At 40.7% G+C, this 23,011-nt stretch overlaps 2 protein-coding genes across 3 annotated transcripts; both read left to right on the plus strand.

The window, feature by feature from the left end:
• Nucleotides 1-961: 961 nt before the first annotated feature.
• dync1li1 (dynein, cytoplasmic 1, light intermediate chain 1) lies at nucleotides 962-9,691 on the plus strand. Its single transcript, XM_084919657.1, has 13 exons — nucleotides 962-1,163; nucleotides 1,433-1,506; nucleotides 3,451-3,567; nucleotides 3,723-3,953; nucleotides 4,203-4,357; nucleotides 4,551-4,644; nucleotides 5,182-5,317; nucleotides 5,410-5,521; nucleotides 5,769-5,828; nucleotides 5,968-6,012; nucleotides 6,138-6,225; nucleotides 6,341-6,463; nucleotides 8,321-9,691. Exons 1-13 carry the CDS (start codon nucleotides 1,060-1,062, stop codon nucleotides 8,437-8,439), a joined length of 1,458 nt encoding a protein of 485 aa, XP_084775783.1. The 5' UTR covers nucleotides 962-1,059; the 3' UTR covers nucleotides 8,440-9,691.
• A 2,017-nt stretch (nucleotides 9,692-11,708) lies between these two features.
• Nucleotides 11,709-22,591, plus strand: LOC146362778 (catenin beta-1-like). Of its 2 annotated transcripts, none has more exons than XM_084919306.1 (17): nucleotides 11,709-11,903; nucleotides 12,919-12,968; nucleotides 13,406-13,615; nucleotides 14,227-14,477; nucleotides 14,588-14,826; nucleotides 16,985-17,186; nucleotides 17,300-17,444; nucleotides 17,606-17,709; nucleotides 17,836-17,970; nucleotides 18,090-18,293; nucleotides 18,404-18,562; nucleotides 18,674-18,793; nucleotides 19,097-19,247; nucleotides 19,339-19,460; nucleotides 19,605-19,665; nucleotides 21,329-21,524; nucleotides 21,625-22,591. In XM_084919306.1, the coding sequence occupies exons 2-16, from the start codon at nucleotides 12,956-12,958 to the stop codon at nucleotides 21,517-21,519; spliced, it is 2,307 nt and encodes a 768-aa protein (XP_084775432.1). In that variant the 5' UTR covers nucleotides 11,709-11,903; nucleotides 12,919-12,955; the 3' UTR covers nucleotides 21,520-21,524; nucleotides 21,625-22,591. The 2 variants fall into 2 exon arrangements, with proteins under 2 accessions (XP_084775432.1, XP_084775433.1); XM_084919307.1 differs by lacking the exon at nucleotides 11,709-11,903 and adding an exon at nucleotides 12,074-12,312.
• Nucleotides 22,592-23,011: the final 420 nt, after the last annotated feature.

The raw sequence follows: 23,011 nt of genomic DNA on the forward strand, positions 1-23,011 counted from the left end.
CCGGGGATCTGCGGCTTTCCACCGCAGTGTGTCAGCGCCATCTTGCGGTGGCTGTGATGAACTGCAGCACTCGTGAACTGCATGCGCGGTTCTCAGCTCTGATGCGCCTCGCTGGTTTTGTTGTGGCGGTGACCACACACCTGAGACCGCTTGGCAGTCGAAGGTTCACTCTGAGCCCAGCAGAGAGCCGTTCAATCTGCGTGAGCCCTATTTGGCTGCTAATAATCACATTTTATATTCAGGCCACTATTGCTTCTCCCTGCTGGGAATTGCACGCAGAAATCCTCACGATTACTTTAGCTTTTAAATGTTATTTTATTTACGAAATTACAAATGCATAAAGATTTAACTCCTTGCAGCGTTTTCAGGTGGAAGTTCACTTATATAATGTGGTATAACACACCTTTTCTTCGAGCCGATTCGTTTGTTATATGTAAATTAAATGCCTTAATAAAAGTGTGACGTTAAATTAAAAAAGAAATTGTTAAATAATAAGCTCTAAGTCGTTTTAACTTAGTTTAGTTTAGTTTAGCTCATTTTTGTGCTGTACAGCTTTTAAAGGCCTGAACTGTTGATTTGAAGTCCATCCAATTCCTACACGGAATTATCGCTTTATCTCCTTATAGGCTTAGGCCTGATGCCCCAATATTCACAAATCAAGGCACTGATTCTGGATGCAGCACATTTAAGAGGATATTTTGTCTAAAAGACGGATTTTTTTAGCTTCTTTTGGGAACGCGATTATTTATTTGGAACAAAATGACGTGAAAAAGAAACCCAGTTATTTCCATACAGCCCATACTTGTTGTATTATTATTATTATTATTATTATTATTATTATGTTTGTTGTTGGTTTTACACAGATTTATTTTGAATAATACAGAAACACTGCATGTGGACTTTGCCTGGGGTTGTGCCACACTGCCCTGTGGCTGAGATCATTTCATGTCTGGAGCAGGGACAGCAGCTTTGTGCGGGCGGACCACGCCCCGGGCCGGGCTAGGTTAGCGCTCTGCTGCTACATCCGGGCGCTCCGTTCGGTTTCCAAGCCCTGCGAAGATGGCGACTTCAGGGAGGAGTGCACTATTATCCTCCAATTCAACTGGATCTAGGAGCACACTGGAGAACTCCAACCCAGAAGAGGATGATGGGCAGAACTTATGGTGGGCGATGGCTGATTAGAGCTGGTTTATTGGGAGCAGAATTTGGGGGCGCGGAGAGTCCACTGTGCTGGGATAAGGATGGTTTGACAGCTAGCCTGCTAACGAGGCTAGCTAGCATCAGCACCAGACTGATTGGGCACTGGTGACACAGCAGCAGCAGCAGCAGCATTACTACTAGCTTGTTTTAGCTTCTCGCTGTCAGTCGTTTGTTTGTGAATGAATGAACAAGCATGTTTGGGCGTGTTGTAACGGGGATGCTCTGTGTGCAGGTCCACAATCCTGAGCGAAGTGTCAACCCATTCAAGATCAAAGCTACCGTCTGGGAAAAATGTCCTGGTCATGGGTGGGTATCTATGTTTGTCTGCACTCTCCTGGCTAACCAGTAGGCACCGTTAGCTCCAACAGCCAAGGAGCTGGTGATCACCTCATCCGAGCAGTTAGACTTAATTTTCCTGCTAAGCTAGCATCTCTTTGGACTGATGAGGCTTTGTTGTTGATGCGTGGGCTAGCTGAGGAGAGGTGGAGACAGGTGTATTTTGTGAGCGCCTGCACTGGCGCGCGGTCATGTACGCGCGCGCACGCACACACACAAGCTCAAGATGATATGTAAGCTAATACAGCCGCTTTGAAAGCCTGCAAGTCATTCTAGCAGTCAGCGATGCTAGCAGCAGCTAGGCAGAGATGATTGTGAGTGGACGGGACAGACCAGCGGACTGTGTTGTTGTTGTTTTATTGTGCAGGACCACAGAGCTCCGCGTGGGTGAAGCGGACAGGGTGCCTCCCTGTCTCGCTCCGTTCTCGTGCCACGACACAAAACACACTGTCGGCACATCCGCCCGGGATAATCCGCAGCCCGCACACCCATTCCAGCTAATCAGACAGCTATACCCGTGTACAATGACGGCGAGAGGCCATTTGACTATAATGCTACCTGTGACAACATCATCAGCACTGCTTTATGATGCGTTGAGTCCCCCTGTCGGTGTAAGTTAATATGGCAGCGAGCAGGAATGGATGCAGCTCTGACCTAATCACATACAATAACAATGCTTTTGTGTCAGCTAAGAGGATAGCAGGAACTGCTTAAATGTCTCCACATATGCACAGCATATTGTATCGTCCTTAGATCGCTCTTTAAAACAATAACATCTGTGACATAAGCAAAATATATATATATATATATATATTAACCATAGACAGTTCTTTTTTGTTTCAATTCAGAGTTTTCTAAATGTAGTTTCAATGGAAGCTTATTTGTGCCATTGAATTTTTATGCATTTATTTATTTACCAGGCAAAACGTAGTGAAAATGTATGACAAAAAAAGACTAATTTGATGAAGGTAATAGCTAATGCCATTTCGTGTCTGTTATTGTTAAATTACATTTTAAATGATAAAAAAAGGATTTCATTTTTTACAGTAATTTTTTTTTAAAAACACAGTTTCATAGTTCTTCACAATTTGCATAAAACACACATTAAATATAAGTGTATATATCGTGATATAAAGGACACAAATTTAATCATATATTCATACCTGTTTATATGCAATGATCCTTTCAATAAGACATTGTTGGGATCATAGTCAAAAGTGAGGGGCACATTCGAGGAATGAACTAAAACTAGTAGTAAACATGCAGAAAAGAACCATAAAACACATAATCTATATAATGTGTTCTAATCAGGCTGATGCGTTTTGTCTTTTCTGTAACATCTATCCATTCATTTTCTTCCACCTATTAGAGTCAGGGTTGCAGGGGGGCTGGAGCCTATCCCAGCTGTCATAGGGCGAGAGGCAAGGTATGCCCTGGGCAGCCTGCCAGTCTGTCACAGGGCTAACATAGACACAGACACACCGGTGAGTCTAAACTCCACACAGAAAGGCCCTAGAATCCAGGAGCTTCTTGCTGTGAGGAGACTGTGCTAACCACCCTGTCGCCTGTCTTATTAATAATACATTTGAAGTTTGCTGGTTAGGCAAAGAAAGCAATTTTCGTGGCACACCTTGGCCTATAGGAAAATGCTTCCTATATATTAATATTATAGGTATTACCTTTGAATTATGTGCAGCTCATAACACCAGATGGAGGTTAATTATCAAATTGTATACCTGAAACAGGGCTGTAGTGTATTGGTAGACCTCAGTTTTCATGCCACTTAAAACGCTTTTTCCAAATTTATTATTATTTTTTTTGTTCTTGTATTGTTGTATCTGATTGAGGGGGTGCATATTGTGTTTGACTGGTTATATTTACTGTATGTTATGTACTGACTTTATGTGTGTTTAGGTGAGGTGGGCTCGGGAAAGACCACTTTGGTTGCAAAGCTACAAGGGGTTGAAGAGTACATGAAAGGCCGTGGCCTGGAATATCTCTACTTCAGTGTTCACGACGATGACATTGATGGTAACCTGCAAACGCCTGCTGTTCACAAAACAAATTACAGAGTCTTACTGTGCTTCTGTTTTTGTGACTGCAGAGTAAACTCGAGCGCTGAATATATCAGGAGGCTGTATCGGAATGTTTACTTGAACCTGCTTTGTTTGTGTTTGTGTATTTAGACCACACTAGATGTAATGCCTGGGTGTTAGACGGAGACCTTTACCATAAGGGTCTACAGGGAGTAGCTGTACCGGTGGACTCTATCGACAACACGTTGCTCCTGATAACGGTTGACATGTCGCGGCCTTGGAACGCCCTGGACTCTCTCCAGAAGTGGGCCGCCGTTGCTAGGGAACACATTGACAAACTCCGAGTCCCCCCAGAAAAGCTGCGGGAGCTGGAGCACAGACGTGAGTCATATTGACAGCAGTCAGACTTAGAAGTAGATAAATCATAATTTCTTCACAAAAATTGATCTTAGAAATCTAAAATGTTACTCAGAGAAGTGGCATCTTTGTAAAAGACTTAAATGGGTTTGTCTAAAGAGGTTCATTAGAAGATTTCTAACAGGAGGTTTTTAAAAACTGACCTCTTCAAGGTCCCAATAATTGCTTATCTGTCTGTGCACCTTAACGGTGTTTTCTTGCATTTGCACGCAGTGGTAAAGCAGTTCCAGGAGTACACAGAGCCGGGTACCGGGGAGGATGGAGCACCGCAGAGGAGGAGTGAAGAAGAAGAGAGCGTGCTGCTGCCCTTAGGAGACAACACACTTACACACAACCTGGGAATACCAGTAGTGGTGGTCTGCACAAAGGTACACATAACACTGTTTTTCCTCCACACGCTGCAAAAGTTGTAGCATGTGTAATTTTAAGATGGAGTTTTGGGTCTATTGTTTGTTTTGGGTTTTTTTAGCAGGAAAGGTTTCATCTCATAGCAACACAGTGCTTATTTTTTGCATCTCTGTACAAGCATTCATCTCTGACATCTGTTTATCCGTTCCTCAGTGCGATGCTATCAGCACACTGGAAAAAGAGCACGACTACAGAGACGAACACCTGGATTTCATCCAGTTCCACATCAGACGTTTCTGTCTGCAGTGTATCCTTCCTTAACAAACTGATGGTTAGCGCAACCTGTAACGCAAAAGTCGTACTGTTGTAGAGAACATAATGAAAATGTGGTGCATATGCAGTGTCTTTACGTGTCTGTGGAGCTTTACATTTTGTCTGTTCCCTTCTATGAGGTGTTTTGTCCATAGGATTTCCCTGGCACTGTAAGCTGTTAAAAGTTGAACTGTTGACGGTGTTTTCATTTATTTTTGCAAACTGAGTTCAGTTATTGTCAGAGTTCACCCAGTATTGCTTCACGTTGTTTGTTTCTCTGCATAATTTCACTCAGTCAATAGTGAGTGAAAGCAGGATTTAATTTTTCAGGTTTATTGTGTTTAAAAACGAGCGCAAAGACTAAAATAATTGCACGCTGCCTCAGTTCTTTTGTGCCCCTGTAGCAATTATAAGTCAGAATTGGGTTTTTCAGTGTCACTGTTATTAAAAGAATTTTGTTTTTGTTAGTGTTTATCATCGTTTCTGACTCTAGATATTGGAGTGTTGAAAACATCCTTGACAGCTGTGTCAGACGGCGCCTCTCTGCTTTACACATCAGTGAAGGAAATGAAGAACCTGGACATCCTGTATAAATACCTGGTCCACAGACTCTATGGCTTTCCATTCCACTGCCCTGCGCAAGTGGTGGAAAGAGATGCCGTCTTTATGTAAGCTGGGTTTTGCGCACATGTGTGCATATTTAAAGTGCTGTGGGCACCACCTGTATCTGGTTTGTAACCAAGTCTCCCCCCTCCACCAGTCCATCAGGTTGGGACAACGAGAAAAAGATCGCCATACTTCATGAGAACTTCCAGACAATAAAAGCAGAGGACAGCTTCGAGGATGTAATAGTTAAGCCACCAGTCAGAAAGGTACATGCTGAAACATCCTCTTATGCCAGTTAATCCCACCAAGTCACACTTAGATTACTATTATAATATCATATGCTACCACAAGCCATCATTTTTACAGTTCATAGTGGTTGCACTAACCTTTAATGTCCCTGCAGGGGCTCACAATAATTTTTGGTCAAATCCAGTTGCTTTTGAGCTACAAAGAAGCAAAAAACATTGATACATTTATATGTTGTGTTTTTTTTTTTCTCTTTCCTTTCATTAGATTGTGCACGAAAAGGAGATTCAGGCAGAAGACGACCAAGTGTTTCTGGTAAAACTGCAGGTCAGAAAACATTTCACCGGTGTCGATGCTATTTGGGTTTGCTGCTTGCAGGTGCTCAAATTAACTCACACTTGAGGGTTTTAATATGTTAATGAAGGGCTAATTTGAGTGCGTGTGCATGTTGTGCTCTAATTTACAGTCGCTGCTCGCCAAACAGCCCGCTGTGACAGCAGGACGACCAGTGGTGAGCGGTCCATTTTATTTATTTATTTTTTCCTCCCAAGTTTTGGCTCGCATGATAACAGAAAGCTCCCTCCAGTGTCCTTATGTGTGAAATCAACTTGGGTTTTTTTTTTCCCCCTAATATAGGACACCACAAGCAGGGCACCCACGGGCTCTCCGAGGACGAGTAATCGCTCTGCAGCGGCCAACGTAGCAAATGCTATGCCACAGTCCGGTATGTCAGGCATTTCGTCCTTGCGCACAGACGCGCGTGTCGGTTTCTCTCTAAGTGCGCTGCTGTTTGTACGTCTGTGCGCATGTTTTTTAACTCGAGTCTCATTATGCTGCAGGTCAGACTAGTGAGGGTGTGCTAGCCAATTTCTTCAACAGTCTACTGACAAAGAAAGCGGGGACGGCAGGGCCCGGCACACCAGGTGGTGGCAACAATACACCGGGAACTGTACGGAAGTCAGGTGAGAACACGCTGAGGCGTTGGAAGCGCTCTGCTTTTGTACCCCTGAATAGAAGTGACCTGTTATTCAGCTGTCTTTGAAGACATCGCATATTTATTCAGTACTCATCACCTGAGCTTCTGTTTGTTTTTGTCACCTGTTTGCCATCCTTCCTCTTGACTCTCATCCTCACACTCCAGACGTAAACACAACCCTTAATAAAGACAGTCATTAAAGGGCCTGTGTGCATCTACAAGTTGCACAAACCTACACCCATCACCGTCGTCTCTATGTCTGTTTGTAGCTCCGTGTGAACGTCTTGTCCTTCTTAACTAACCCTCACCGTCTTGTGTGCAGTCTCACTGTTAACGCCATTCATAATGTGTGTGTGTTTGTGTGTGTATGCACTAGTCAGAGGATGCTGGCCACGTTAAGGTGTGTGTGAGCAAGATATTTCTCATCATTATTGCTTGTGTATGACACCGAGAGCACCCATTTATTCTTTTGACACGCCTTCTCCAGCATCCAAAGCAGGAGTATTGCTGGGATCAGTCCTCCTGTATCACTATTTACTTCTCGTATAAAGACAGAGACTGGGCTGCGGGCTTTCTGTTTATGTTAATTTATTTACATATGATCTATCCTTTCAATATGGAGGTTATGTCTATATGTAAGTTTGCCCAAGCTGAGAACTAAAGTAGGGGTCCAGGAGATGATCCCATGGCTATTTAATTACTTCTCCGCCATATGCCTAAATTTTGCCTTCAGAGATTAGTCTCAGTGATCGAATATGTAATAGAATAAATGTGCTGATTTTTGTGGCTAGGGGCACATCTACAAAATGTGAAGATTACCAGCAGTAAACCAGGAAGACAAGGATGAATGGATTTTAATGACAGTCGCATCCCATTTATTTTCCCTTTTCCCTAATACCCCTCTCTTCTTGTTACTCTCTCACTTTAAATAATTTGAATGATTTGTTTGCATGTTGCATTGCATTTCACTAACATCTGCCAAAGTCAGTGCACATGATTCTGAGTAAGGCTGGGTTATATGAAGGAAATCTATGTCAACGCTTAAAAACACGATAGCTGTAAACAACTTACATTGTATAGCCAGCATACATGCAGGTGTTTTCAGCCATCATGCACACACTGTGGAAACTTTCCTATTCAAATGAAAGCTTTATATTAATATAAAAATTGTATATTTATATAAAAATCGTTATATTCTAATATATTGCCTTTTGCTGTGTAATTTAGACAACAAGTGCAAGAAGAGCCAACGGCAGTTGAATACAGTACTTTGATGTCTTTTAAAATAGGATTGATATGATCACACAGTTATTGCACAAATGTGTAAACCTGGACAGAAATAAATGATCTCTTTCTATATGTAGATAGGAATGGCACTAATAAAGACTTTGAAAAACATATTTTACCACTTTGCATCGTTGGCTTGGCTCCCTCTGTTGAATTTATAAGCCTATTGTCATTATCCTGAGGAGCAGCAGAAGCGCTGCGGTTCCTCATGCAAATGAGTTGAGACAGAATGAGACCACTGAAACCAGTGCAGTCGTCTGCTTTTATTATAGATGAAAAATATCCATGAACAGTACTAAAGTCATGTTACTTTTCATAACTGTCCATGATGAATGATGAGCTTCTTACCCAGCTCTTATTTTAATCATGTGCACTTAGCTTTTTTTTTTTTCCTCTCTCTCCCTCCCTCTTTCTCTCTCTATTGCATTGTGCTTTGTTAACCACTCAGTGCTGTGAAAACGCACTGCTATTTGCTGCATTGGCTAAGCGGCTTGTTTATTTGATTGTGTACTCTGTGACATAGCACCGATTTGTACGTCCCTGCTAACATTTGTAGGTTCAAAGCTGGGCCTCAGCGACGTCCAGGCAGAGCTGGACCGCATAGCCAGCCGAGAGACTGACTCTGACTTGTCCAATGCCAACGACACCCCTGCCACCGATGGGCAGGACACATGAAGACCAGCACCCTGCTCTCCTTCCCTCCATCCCCTGCACCTCACTCACCGTCCGCCTCCCTTCTTCCCTCCACTCTCACTCTCCACCTCGTCATAAAGATACAGGGAAAAGGGAACGGGTGGACATACCAGTTTCTCCCCCCCCCCCCCCCCCTCCCCATTCTCCTTCACTTTCTCGACGAACTCGCCCTTTACCCACACTTTGTTCCCGCTCACTCCCTGTTTTCTTCCCAGCTGTTACACCAAGGACAAGTATTTGTCTCTTTTAAATACAAGAGGGTCTGTTACATGAGAAGTATATGGTTAGTGGGAGGGGGGCAATGGGGGTGTAAAGGCTGGGATGAGAGTTGGTTGGATTGCAAGAACGACAACAATGGTGTTTTATCCATCCACCGATTGTGATGGTACAGGTGGTGTTTTTACTGTAGGAAACGCTGAGGGCGCATGATGATGAAACTGCACTTAGGTAATAACATAGGGATGAATGTGTGTGTGTGTTCATGGGTTTAATGTATGTCTGGTAAGTCACACTTGGCCAGAGGAAGACGTGTAGAAGAAGAAGGAAAAAGAAAAATGCCTGACATAAAAACTGCAAGAAGTTTTTTATGATGAAGGGGAAAAAACATATTAGTTTTGTGTGTGTGTGTGTGTGTGTGTGTGTGTGTGTGTGTGTGTGTGTGTGTGTGTGTGTGTGTGTGTGTGTGTGTGTGTGTGTGTGTGTGTGTGTGTGTGTGTGTGTGTGTGTGTGAATGAGAGTGAGGCAAATAGAACTGTTTCGTCAAGAGATTTTTTTGGCTGTTTGCATTTCAACCAAATGACAAAACAAAACAAAAACATTACTATGCTCTTACACTAGAAACTCTTAAAACAGTGCAAACTCTAATTGCAGCAACAGAGTCTGCATTACTACACAAACCAAACAACAGACCTGACACTCAAGCTCTTCTGTCATGGTACCCTACGATTGGCCAAACTGCCCCTCGAGGTACAGACCAGACTGTGCACTGAAAAAAGGGAAGGTTTCAGAGGGTAGGTGTGTAGCTGAGCTTTACTTGTTCAGAAACACTAGCAATTAAGTTCCATAGTTACTGCTGGCAAGGGGAATGGCTTTTGGGGTGGGGGGTGGGGGGTCACAACAAGAATGTACAGTCATTGTCTCGCTGATCGGTCCCGTTATTTCAGATCTCTGTGTTGACGTTTGTATAATCAGATCTGTCAATCAGTTAAATAAAAGTTGTATTTATTCGGATTCATCCACCTGGCTTCCGTTTTGTTTTTTGACAGACAAAATCTGCAGTCTCTTAAGTTAGGTACCTGAAGGTTGAGCCCACCCCCACCCGCTTCAGTGACCTGCAAGTGACCTTGGATTATCCTTTGTTTTGAAGAATGAAAAATATCAGTTGTGGCCTTTGGTGCACATGACTTGCAAGTGGATGAAACATAAGAAGTGTTTTCAGACACTGTTTTGAGTGTAGTGCTCGTCCTAAGACTCAAACAAAAGAGTACAATATTAAATACCATTGGGATCATGAAGCAACAATCATATTAAAAGCTCTTATTGTGTTTCTAGTGGTTTACTTTTTACCTTGACCACCATGAATATACACTATACAATATATAGTATTTATAAAGACTCTGAGGAACAGCAAATGAATAAACCCTTACACAAAAGTGTTGGTTTAACACATCACATTATTAGAATCGGTGCATTGGTCAGCACTGTTACCACATAGCAACCGGGTCTTGGGCTTAAATCCACTGACTTGTTGTAGAGCTTGCATGTCCTTCCCATTCTTACGTTCCCCCCATGATTAACATGAAATGCTAGGTTTCATGTCTTTAATAAACCCTTAAACCTGCTGATATAAGAGACTGGAAGGAATATGAACATCACATTATGTCAGATAAATTCATGCAAAGGGTGTAGATTTCTGTTTGACACAATGCTACAGGAGACGCCTGGTTCACATTCTAATCTGCAGATGATAACTTGCAGTATTATTATAATAATAATAATAATTATTATTATTATTATTATTATTATTGTTACTTTGATGCATGTCTGAGCTGGTTCCTTGATTTTTAGCTCCACATGCTGAGACAATAAAGCTCAAAATGATGGAAATGCAGTCTCATGTATTCATTTGGTCTGGCTGCATCACTGAGAATCATTACACCTACATGCAAATTCATGTTTTTATTGCCATACTACAGACTTACATCATTTTCATCATCAAATAAATTACAGGAATATACAACTTTTCATTGTAGTATCGTAACTGTCAGTCACTATAGTAACAGCAGTAACAACAGTAGGTATATGCTTCTCAATAGCACTTTGGACTTTGACCTTTTCTGGCTTGAGGCATGCATGGCGCACATGATCATGCACAAATAGTCGGCATTGCTCTGTGCTTTGCATGTGTTCATTTCATATCAACAGCCTCTCTCATTTTATGACTCTTTAATGGGGGGAATTGAGCTCTGCAGTCGATTAACTGTAATTCTTTTGATGCTCGTGTGTATGCAATCCTAAGAAGCTTAAGCACAGGCAGGAATGTATTAAAAGCACAACTTGACTATTAGACTGCCTGTGCATACCAAATACATATACAGCTGCCCAGAACAAAATGCACATATTAGCAATGTTCCGATAGTTTCAAAATAATCAAAATATTAAATGATCCTAAGACTTGTAAACCTCATGTATCAGTTCAAGATCACTTAATGCCTCCTGGAAATTACAATGTGGACGATTTAATTATGTAATTATTATAGGAATTTTATATAGCGTGTAGCTGACTCTGTCCCTCCATCCCGTCTCCTATCCACCCTCCTCTTCTTCCATTAACTACTGCAGTCAAGCATTTGCAAAATCCCTCTTTAACTGTATACAGGTGTAGAAAGTGCTAGGACCATGCTTGCCAAACCTGCGACTTAATTCACTGAGTTAAGTAAATGAATGTAGAGTCCTATTAGCGGAAATGTTTGTGCCTTTTTCATTTGCTGCATGTTAATCAAAGCGCTCTGTCATATTAGCACCCGCTGAATCTCATTCCTGTCTAATGAAGGCACCTCGCCTTCCCCTCCACTACCCCACCGCCGCTTCCCACATGAAAAACTCTCATTACCTTGCTATAAGACCTAAGAGCCAACACAGCCCTTGTTCGTAAAACAAAAAGACACCACTACCTGGCTATTACGGTAAAACTGTGATTTTTGATGCTACAACTTTGTTTAAATCCGAGGCCCTAGTTTTCCAAGTGCGGAAGAATACTGTATTTCTCCGCTCGCCATCTTGATGTTTGATTGCACTGGCGGAAGCAACATCTTCAGCGGCGCAGCAGCGGGTGTGGTTCGGACTTCTACGGGTGGTTCACCTAGCAGCCCTTCTCCTATTTTCAGCTAAGAGAAAGGGGATTTTTTTTCTCCTGACAAGAACCACGGAGGAGCCGCTCGATTCTGGTAAATATGCTACGCTCATTACCGCTTTTATACAATATCGTACAGTGCGTCAGGGTATGGTTTAGCAAAGAAAAACGTCTTTGGCTAGGGAGGGGGCTCCGGTGGGGTTTTCTGATTTGGCTGGCAGCACAGCAGGTTTTGTACGGTGGCGCTTGGAACTACTTTTCATACGTCCTGGCTAGCTGTGCTTATCAAATCAGAAATTTAAAGATGGGAGCGTGCTTGAAAGTCGGGATTGTACTAATGGATTTGTTTGTGAAAAATAACGACTATCAATATTGGTTGCTTCTCAGGACGGCTCATGCGCATTTTTAGCCAGTGGCCAAATTCCTAAACAGTGTTTGTTTATGTTAGCTAACTAGCGGATAGGTTAGCTGCGCACGTTAGGCTAGCATAACGAGCTTTCAAGGTAAGCTAGCCAACCTGTTAGCTAATAGGGGTGGCTAATACACGCTAGTCCTTGAATTGTGTACGAATAAAATATATTTGGTGATTGGTGTGACCATCCATTTAGTTTTTTTTTTTTTTTTTTTTTTTTTCTCGTTTAGTTGTGATTAGCCAGCTTGTTACGCTTGTAGTTGGACCCACCATGAGAGGAGGAGTCATTGAAGTGATTGCGGGGCGGAGGGGGGTAGTTTCTCTCATTGGAAACCCAAGCTGCGAGGTCGGAACTTGGCCGTGGTAGGGGGAGGGGGAGAAATATGCCTTTGATGTTCTTTGCCGCTGAATGGTGAATTGTGTTCGTGCTGGCCTGGAAATACCCACCGCTTTACTCACTCGTTTAGAGGTGGAGGCTCGGCATTTCCCCTCAAAGCTAAGATAGCAAACCAAACAAGCATCTCGATCACTTATACAGGTAGAGCAGTAGACTGTGGCTTTAATATTGAGTGGTCGCTGGAGAAACCCAGAGCTTGACGATTTGGTTTGGTTTTGCCAGAAATGAAGTTGAGTTTGAGTTGGTAGTTTTTCCTCAGTGTTCGAAACATTTTTTTTTTCTTTTTTTTTTTTTTTACAGGTATATCTGCTGTGCGGGCTGAGGGCAGGCAAGAACAATGGCTACCCAGTGTAAGTATGGAGAACTGATCGTTTTCAAGAGTTTTGTTTTAAGATCTCAGTATAAAGCTCATTTGAGAAAAGGAGAAGCATGACCAGATGTCACGGTATCTTAAATAATTTGTTTTTAGCTTTTTCTTTCATCTAGTTTTGTCTTTCAGTAAACTAAATGCATCTTAAGTTGGTATGACGAGAAATGTTAAAATTACCAGCAAAGTACCCTGGAGTATCACATGTAGAGAGATATATATTTTTTTGGTTTCAGTTAAACAAATGTATACTTGTCAATTGTATTTTTCCGCTCTTTATTTTCCTACAACAAACTTCCATAAATAAGGTTGGTGAAAGATCTTATTTGAAAACTATACTTAAAGTTGGTGAAGTAAATATTTACTTTTTCTCATGTATTCCTTCTTGTGTCTCACTTTCTTTGTCCTGTTTTTGCACAGCTGATTTGATGGAGTTGGACATGGCAATAGGTGACAGCAAGGTTGTTGTAAGTCAGTGGCAGCAGCAGTCCTATCTGGACTCAGGCATTCAGTCTGGCGTCACAACCACAGCACCATCCCTGAGCGGTAAAGGGAACCCAGATGCTGAAGAAGAGGATCCAACTCTTTATGACTGGGAGTTCAACCAGCCTTTCACTCCAGAGGCTACAGGTATGAGATACTAATGTAGGCACAGGAGACAAAATATTATATCCACTCAAATGTTCACTCATTTGTACTCATGAAATATGTTAGTCAATATGGTGAATATAAGATAAAATGGAAACATAAAGACAAACAATTTTGAGAAGAGTCAAATTATGGTAAGACGGCTGTAGTGGTCCTGAGTCATAAAGGCTACTCCTGTAGTGAGTACCAACAGACAATGATTCGAGGAAGGACCAACTACAAGCTCATGCTGTGGCAAGTCTGATTCATGTCAACTACAACTTGGAAATTACAGGACTTAAAGGATTATGAACTGTCTTGGTATCAGATATCAAAGGACACCTTCAGAGGTCTTTTGGTGTCCATGCCTGAGGCTCTGAGCTGGTTTGGTTATGTGGTGTGTACTGTTAGGCACTGATTGGGTTTCGGGTGGTGTTTTTACTCTTGTGTAATAACTACTCTTTTAAAAAATTGATCAGTAATAAATTCATTTAATAAAAATTCATTTAAAATAAAAACTGCAGGCTTGATTGTACATGATTGAAATGCTAAAAGAAAAACTGTTCTTTATATTTCTGTAGAGTAATTGTATTGTAATTTTCCATTTCTGTCAGACATCGAGGGCTATGCCATGACCCGGGCCCAGCGTGTACGTGCTGCCATGTTCCCTGAGACTTTGGAGGAGGGCATCCAGATCCCACCTACCCAGCTGGATGCAGCCCATCCAACTGCTGTGCAGCGTCTTGCAGAGCCATCGCAAATGCTAAAGCATGCTGTAGTTAACCTCATTAACTATCAAGATGATGCTGAGCTGGCCACTCGTGCGATCCCTGAGCTCACTAAACTGCTTAATGATGAGGACCAGGTATGCGTAACATGTTAATGAAAATCAGATGCCGACAAGGTAACTTCTGATATCGTTGTAGTTGGCAGCAATACAGCTGGCGTCACTAACAAACATATTCTCTGTCCTAGGTTGTTGTGAATAAAGCAGCTGTAATGGTGCATCAGTTGTCAAAGAAAGAGGCATCTCGCCATGCCCTTATGCGTTCACCACAAATGGTTTCAGCAGTTGTTCGCGCCATGCAAAATAGTGGTGATGTGGAGACTGCTCGTTGTTCTGCTGGCACCTTACACAACCTTTCCCACCATCGAGAGGGTCTCCTTGCTATCTTCAAGTCTGGAGGCATCCCTGCCCTGGTCAAGATGCTGAGGTAAGAAATGGGATTTTAGTGACAAAATCAAAATTGTAACATGTGCTGTAGCCAGCCCCTTCAACCTTTAGTACAGATTATGTAATGGAGAATGTCAATGAGACATTTGGTGACTAGAATACAGAACACCTGACTGAAGCAATTTCCACACTTGGCACTGCAGTCCTGAACTTTACAGACATTTACAGGTTGAGGTGCATGTGTGAATGCAAATGTAGTGGCATCAGATGTTAGGTCATTAATCTACTATCTTCCTTGGACATATTCTGTGCAATGTCCAGTTGTGCAAATGTGAGATTGGTAGAGGCTAGCTAATAGTTTAACAATGAGGTTTTCCATTGTCAAATTAAGTACAGAGCATTTTTCTGTACTTTTATTCCTCTTGAAATTGGGTAAATGTTCAATTCACAGCTAGTAGGTTGTAGTTACTTTTCTTACTTCTTACTTTTCTGCTTGATGTGTCCAACTTGCCTAATTTGATGTTTCTGGTGGCGTTTGCTATATGTGAGAAAAGACACTCTAGGATGGTGTTCAAGTGCCCAGTCCAGGATGTTCAGCATTGTATAGAACATTTCTTTAAATCTTTGGTTGCCCTTTATTATAATTTCCTGCTATTAAGGTATTGGCAAGTGCTTAATTCATCATTTATATAACATTACTCCTACTTAACATGGCATTTATAAATATACATATATTATGACTGATTAATAGTAGCGATTGCTGTATAGTGTACATTAACAGATGGGTAGTACTTGTATGTATCAGTACAATTACATCTGTATTTATAAATTACATTCTAAGGAGAAGTAGTGATATATAAATGATGGATTTAGTGATCCCTAATACCTTACTAATGCTTAATAGTGAGACATTACAAAGTGCTACCCAATGTGCTATGTAGTGCTGCTTTATAGCTTGTAATGTCTGCTTGGTATAGTTTTAGATGATTACTTCAGTCCTGTACGACTAAAGTTATTTGCAGAATATCTTTATTTTAAGATCATCTGTTCTCAGATGCTTGAGCTTTCTGCAGTCTGCTGTGCAAGTGTGTTCTGCTGTAAGTCTTATCAATTATGACCAAGCAAATACACTGAAAATGTTGGCACTATTATAATTTTCCATAACTATGTACAGTTTAGCACGCGTACTTTGATGTGGGCTAAACAGATTGACAAATGTTGGTTGTGTTACAATATAGCCAATCCAGACATTCATAACCAGACAAATTACAAAAGAAAAGGTCCTGCAACTCAGTTGAAATGTCTGCCCTCCTTCCTTTCTTTTAGTGTTTGCGTTTCTTCATGAAAAGCCTAAACACACAGCCAAAACTGTTGGATCTCTGGCAAGTTACAGCCTGTTGGATGGCGCACATGTGTTTGAATTTGTTCCTGGAATCAAATTACTAATGGTTTAAGTGAAAGATGGAGCAGTACATCAAGAAGAAAGGAACTGCCACCTTTTTGTAAAACCGCTGAATAAACTTGCATATAGGTACCATTTTAAAGTTTTTAGGGCTTTAATGGTTTGACCGTGAGGTTATTATCCATTTTGCAGTGAGCATTTCTCTGTACTGCTTTTATTGCTCTTGAAATTATGTAAATGTTGCCTTGAGATTGGATGAGAGATGAGAACAGAGAAAGGGAAAAGTGATGTACTGGTTCAGTTCTCTTAAGTATCAGCATTAATTTGCAAATGGCTTTACAGTCCTGGTAAAATGTTTTGTTTTTTTTTTTGTTTTTTTTTTTTTTGCTGAGTCATTTCCAATTGCTAAACTTAACTGGACAATTAATAGGCTTTGGAGACTTAATAAAACTGCTGTTGAATTGCACTATTAATGGTTGTATAATCTTTGGAAGTTATAGTTAAAACAATTTTGATTATTCATAAAATGTGGTCTTGCATCTGTGGCTTATGCAAACAACTCAAAATGTGTAATGGCACTTGGTGTATCTTATTTTTTCTTTTTTTTTTTTTCTTTTAATGTTTTTTGTTTTTATGGGCATCTAAGCCGAGTCATAATGCCCTGTGTATGACAAACTTGCACTCTGTGTGTGTGAATGTGTGGCATGCTTGTTTGCATTTTACTGTTATGTAGATTCTTTGAAGATGAGTCAACTTTTCCATAACTACTTTTTCTTTATTTTCCCCTCCCCTTTAGTTCACCGGTGGACAGTGTTTTGTTCTATGCTATCACCACACTCCACAACCTGTTGTTGCATCAGGAAGGGGCAAAAATGGCAGTGCGCCTAGCTGGAGGATTGCAGAAGATGGTGGCACTGTTGTCCAACACTAATGTCAAGTTCCTGGCCATCACTACTGACTGCCTGCAGATCTTGGCATATGGCAATCAGGAAAGCAAGGTATTGGAGCTCTGACTAATTTATCAACTTGAGTACATTGTCTTCATACTTGTCTGCTAAAACAACCAGCAGTTTGTATGCCAGTATAAACATAAACTTGTCTTTATTCTTAGCTGATCATTCTGGCCAGCGGTGGACCCCAGGCTCTGGTCAACATCATGAGGACTTTCACATATGAGAAACTGCTGTGGACCACAAGCAGAGTGCTCAAGGTTCTCTCAGTCTGCTCAAGCAACAAGCCTGCCATTGTAGAGGCTGGTATGTATAAAATAAAAAATACAAATTAAAAATGTATGCTGTATTTAAATCATTGCAGTACAACTGTGGGCATTATTACAGGTCTCGCTTGTTTACTGTTGTGCTTTTCTTCAGTGCAGAAGGGCTTCTAATAGTAAAATGTTGTCTGACCTTGTTTGTAGGAGGCATGCAGGCTTTGGGGCTTCATCTGACAGACCCCAGCCAGCGTCTGGTCCAGAACTGCCTCTGGACTCTGAGAAATCTTTCAGATGCTGCCACTAAACAGGTAAACATACAAGGGCCACCTCCTTAAAAGAATCCCACTTAATGTAACTTCTTGAATAAAATGCATAAATTCTGATAGAATCTACTTTATTTAGATGTCTTTTCTGTCCTGTCCTCTGCTCTCTAGGAGGGGATGGAAGGTCTCTTGGGCACTCTAGTCCAGCTGCTGGGCAGTGATGACATCAATGTCGTAACATGTGCCGCAGGCATCCTCTCCAACCTAACCTGCAACAATTATAGTAACAAACTCATGGTCTGTCAGGTAAGTAAACACACAGCTTCTTAGAAATTATAAAAATTCTGTGGTGTGGAAATGAATTTAAAAAAAAAAAAAAAAAAAAAAAAATCTTTATCTGCCACTATCCCCCCCCCTTATGTTAGGTTGGTGGCATTGAGGCTTTAGTGCGAACAGTACTTCGAGCTGGTGACAGAGAGGACATCACAGAGCCTGCGGTCTGTGCACTTCGTCACCTGACTTCCCGCCATCAGGATGCTGAGATGGCCCAGAATGCTGTTCGCCTTCACTATGGCCTGCCTGTGGTGGTCAAATTGCTGCACCCTCCATCCCACTGGCCTTTAATCAAGGTCGTTATTCCTTTACTTTTACATATTTCCAGATGACTGGTAAAATCACTCTCAGAATTCGTGAAAATATATTCCAACTCTAAATATGCCAAATATTCCTTCCCTTATAGGCCACAGTTGGTCTGATTCGCAACCTGGCTCTCTGCCCAGCCAACCACAGTGCTTTGCGGGAGCAAGGCGCTATCCCTCGACTGGTGCAGCTGCTTGTCAGAGCTCATCAGGACACCCAGAGGCGCACTAGCATGGGAGGCAACCAGCAGCAGTTTGTGGTGTGTAACAAGCTAGATGTTTTCTTTATCTGAACATCAAGAATGTGTTGTTTTTTTCTTTTTTCTTTTTTTCTTTCTCCTTTTCATCTCATGAAAACTTGAATCATACAGGAGGGTGTGCGCATGGAGGAAATAGTGGAAGGTTGCACAGGAGCTCTGCACATCTTGGCCCGAGATGTGCACAACAGAATCGTCATCAGAGGGCTCAACACCATTCCACTTTTTGTCCAGGTGAGGATAAAACCCCAACTTCCAGTTCCACGCCCAGTGTTTTGTTTTGTTTTTTAAAATAAATCTTTTTATTTAAGTGTCATGTTTGTGACACTTAAAAATTTCCAAAATACTTATTTTGAACCTGATGCCAGATTTAATTTCTTTTTTTAATTTAAAAAAAAAAAAGGGAGGAAAAAAAAAAAGAAGCTGGGACAGGGGTGTGGGTTTTTTATTTTTTTTTGTTTTTTTTTTTGCACCATTTGTCCACTACTTACACTAATTGTATTAACTATATTGTTCATTGTCTGCTTTTGTTTTCAGTTGCTTTATTCTCCAGTGGAGAATATCCAGCGTGTGGCAGCAGGTGTGCTGTGTGAACTGGCCCAGGATAAAGAAGCTGCTGAGGCAATCGAAGCTGAAGGAGCCACTGCACCTCTCACTGAGCTGCTGCACTCCCGTAATGAGGGAGTTGGTGAGTGTGCAAGGAACAAAATACAAACTGTACACATTTTTGCTAGTGGTAGCTTGAAATCTCTGACTGTTGCTATGCATTCTTCTTGTAGCAACCTATGCTGCAGCTGTCCTGTTCCGCATGTCTGAGGATAAGCCCCAGGACTACAAGAAACGCCTTTCTGTGGAGCTGACCAGCTCTTTGTTCAGAACTGAGCCTATGGCCTGGAATGATGTACGTGTACATTAATATCTTTAACTTTTGCATTTTTCCCCATTGAAACAAGAAAATGAGGCAATTTATGATCCATTTGCCTTAATCTATTTTGCTGGTTTACCTCAAATTGTCCAACTCACTCAATTCTTAATCTTTCTATAGACCGGAGACCTGGGATTGGATATAGGCGCACAGGGAGACCCTCTTGCTTATAGGCAGGATGGTGAGTACTTCAATTTTGTTCATTTATGTGTTTATTTCTTATGTGCAGCTCTGTAAGTTGACTTAAAAGATTAATTGCACAACTTGCTGTGATTAATAGCAATTTTTTTTCTTCCAAAACTTAATCTTATAATTGCAGCATGCATGTGCATATTGAAATTCTACTTGTACTATTTGCTTAACTAAAAATGTAATGGTTATTTCTAGAAATGCTTACCCAGTATTAGTGGCACTCAAACCTGGACTAAGAAAATTGTTTTTGTTCTTTGTTTGTTTTTTGTAAACGGACCAAAAGCAATAAGATTGCATAATAACTGTTCTTGTAAACGATCAAAAATAATTTAACCCCCCACCCCCCCGGTTTCTGTTTTTTGCTTTTGTGCAATGCATATATGCTTGAGGTGTGTCAGTAAAATTTGAAGGGCAGAAAAGATAAAGTGCTTTGACAGAAGTTCAAAACAAGATTATTTAAATGTACAATTTAACAAGTGACACATGACAAAAAAAGCTGATACGAAACAAGGTGGCCTTAAAGTAGCATGATATTTATCACACATACCCATGCTAGAGTATTGTTTGGACTGCTCATGCTGTTTGCAAATGATACTTAATCTCACTGAGAATTTAAAAAAAAAAAAAAAAAAAAAAAAAAAGTGTATATAATCCCCTTGATAGGTGGTTGCCCAGCAGGTTGATGGCATCACATCTGGGGAATAAATCGGATGTTATTTTGTATCTACAAAATAACAATAAATTGCTTTTATAAGGTGTTACTGGTCCATAAATGCTTAAATTGGTCATTTTATCCCATTGCAGGGTCCTTGCTGGGCAGCATGATGCTGTAATATTTGATAGTTATAACTTGCGTTTGCTCAGCTCCTGATCTAACAAGAGTTGGTGGACAAAGAAATAAATACATTTTTAATGTATTATAAGATTTGCTTATGTCCCACAGTGCCATTTAACCACATCTACCAAATCGTGTTAAATAAGTTGTATAAAAGAGGGACGTGACCTCTGTGATGTCAGCCGCTGGTTTGTTAAGCCCCACTCTGCAGTAACTGAGTATTTATACAATTGCCAGGTGATAATTGAGGGTTATATCTGACTAAAGCTGCACGGTCTGCACTTTCCAGACCAGGGAGCAACATAGTATTATAGGACCTATCTGTGGTTAAATCGCCTTATAGCTAAATAGTGTAACACAAACCTTAAATTAGTGTTTCACGTTTTAGCCGTTAAAATCTGCTTTGACATGAGTGGGGAAACGAGGGGCTACCTTTAATTTGAGCCCTTTGTGACTAGTAAGTGTGCCTGGCACTGATCAGTCTTCAAAGTAAACAAGACACTATCAAGAACTTAATTGTTACTGCACTAATATTTAGATTTTTGGTTTGCAGACACTGCATAAAGGCTTTTATTAATTTGAAGTGTGACTATACACCACAACCCACAATTTTTTATTTTTATTTATTTATTTATTTATTTATTGTTAATGATCAAAATGATTTGTGCATCACTTCATCATTTGTTCAAGATCACATGCTGATATTTACCACTGTTGGCTGTTCATTTTGCTGTTTAAGAGTAAAACGACTAAACTGCATTGTGTTTATACTTTGGACCCTTTATCACTTACTGTACTTTTCTCTTTTGCTTTTCAGATGCAGCCTACCGGGCCTACCCACCAGCTTACGGTCAGGACACCCTGTTAGACCCTATGATGGAAGGTGCCGACTACCATGCTGACACTCTGCCCGACCTGGGTCACCACACTGATCCATTGCCAGACCTCGGCCACACCCAGGACCTAATGGACAGCAACCAGCTGGCCTGGTTTGACACAGACCTGTAGAATTGGTAAGTTGGACTTGATTATCAGTTAGCAGTAAAGCTTCTTCTTATATCACCAGCACGATATTAATATATCATCTTTGTCCTATGCTTCTTTTTTTTGCAGTTGTATTCTGATAGAACCTGCATTGTGATTGGCCTGTATTTTCTCAAGCAGCATTATGATTGGCCTGTGTGTTAAAGGTAAAGAGAGGAGTAAGGGGTATTAGAAAGTGCCTGACACAAGAAAACTAAGATGGTTGCCACAGGAATGTTTAAGGAAGTTGAAAGTGTGTGTGGGGGGGGGGAGAAGGGTTAAAGGATCAGATGTGGAATCACTCATTGGAGGTCTTGGAGCAGGTTACCATTATGGATGAGTGCAACAGAGATGGATCTTAAAGTTTGAAACACAATTGTTTTAGCCTTGCCTGTATTATCAGTTTTTTTTTTTGTTTTTTGTTTTTTTTGTTTCTATTTTTCTTATACATTTTTTATTTCTTTTTTGTATTACTCATTCTGTTATGGTACTGACCCAGCTTGCCTTCACTAGCCATCTTCATTTCCTTTTCAATGCTAATCATTTGTAATTTTTTTTTTTTTTTTTTTTAAACGTATATTACATGTAGTGTTAAGTTATAGTGATATTATACAATGTTCCTTTGGTTTATGGTCGAATGTGTAGAACACTAATAATCAGTTGAATTGTACTCTGACTTAAAGTGTAACATTGTGTAGTTTTTTTTATAATCTCGAAAATGGAGAATTATGCATTCTTTATGTGCTTGTTTAAGCATAAAATATGTCGGTGTCACAAATGTTCTAAAGAGGGATGCGGGTGAAATTGAGGGTGGGTTGGGGATAAATTTAGAGACAAGTGTTTTATATACAGTATCACTGGTAGGTTAACAACTATTTTGTATGCTATCATTGGTTGTCTGATAGAAAAGTTTAATGCTATCGTTGGTGGTCTTATAAAACCTGGTTTTATGTGCTATCAAAGGTAGCTAGGTTGATGAACAGTTGTAGTCCTGCTGTGCTTATTTTGGAGACGAGGTTGTGACACGGCTGAACAATAAAATGACATTTTATTTCAACTGGTGTCTGTTCAGTTTCTTTACTTAGAAAGTTTAGAGCATCATGTTTTTTGTCAATTGTTAAGACTACCATCGTCAAATGATGTCTGTTGGATAATCACAGTAATCAGCACTTATTTGCAAATGTGATGTTTTAATTTTTTAATTTTATTTTTTTTTAATGCAGATGTGCTAACGTCTGGCCCACATTGAATTTAAAGGTGTACTATGTTATAAGCAGTACTGTAGATGATCAAAAATCCCTTTTGAATGCACATTCATAAAAATTGAGGCTATTACCCTACTGTAGTATTAGCGGTTGCTAATATTGTTGGTTAAAGATGGTCCCTTTTTCATTAAATGAGCTGAAATGAAGTTTTGTTTTGGTTTTTTTTTGATGGGGCAGAATTTGGCATTTGCTGCAACGCCCAGACATTTAAG

Source organism: Perissodus microlepis, chromosome 22 (assembly GCF_051167445.1).
Source record: "Perissodus microlepis isolate ML-2025 ecotype Zambia chromosome 22, ASM5116744v1, whole genome shotgun sequence".
Classification (NCBI taxonomy): domain Eukaryota; kingdom Metazoa; phylum Chordata; class Actinopteri; order Cichliformes; family Cichlidae; genus Perissodus; species Perissodus microlepis.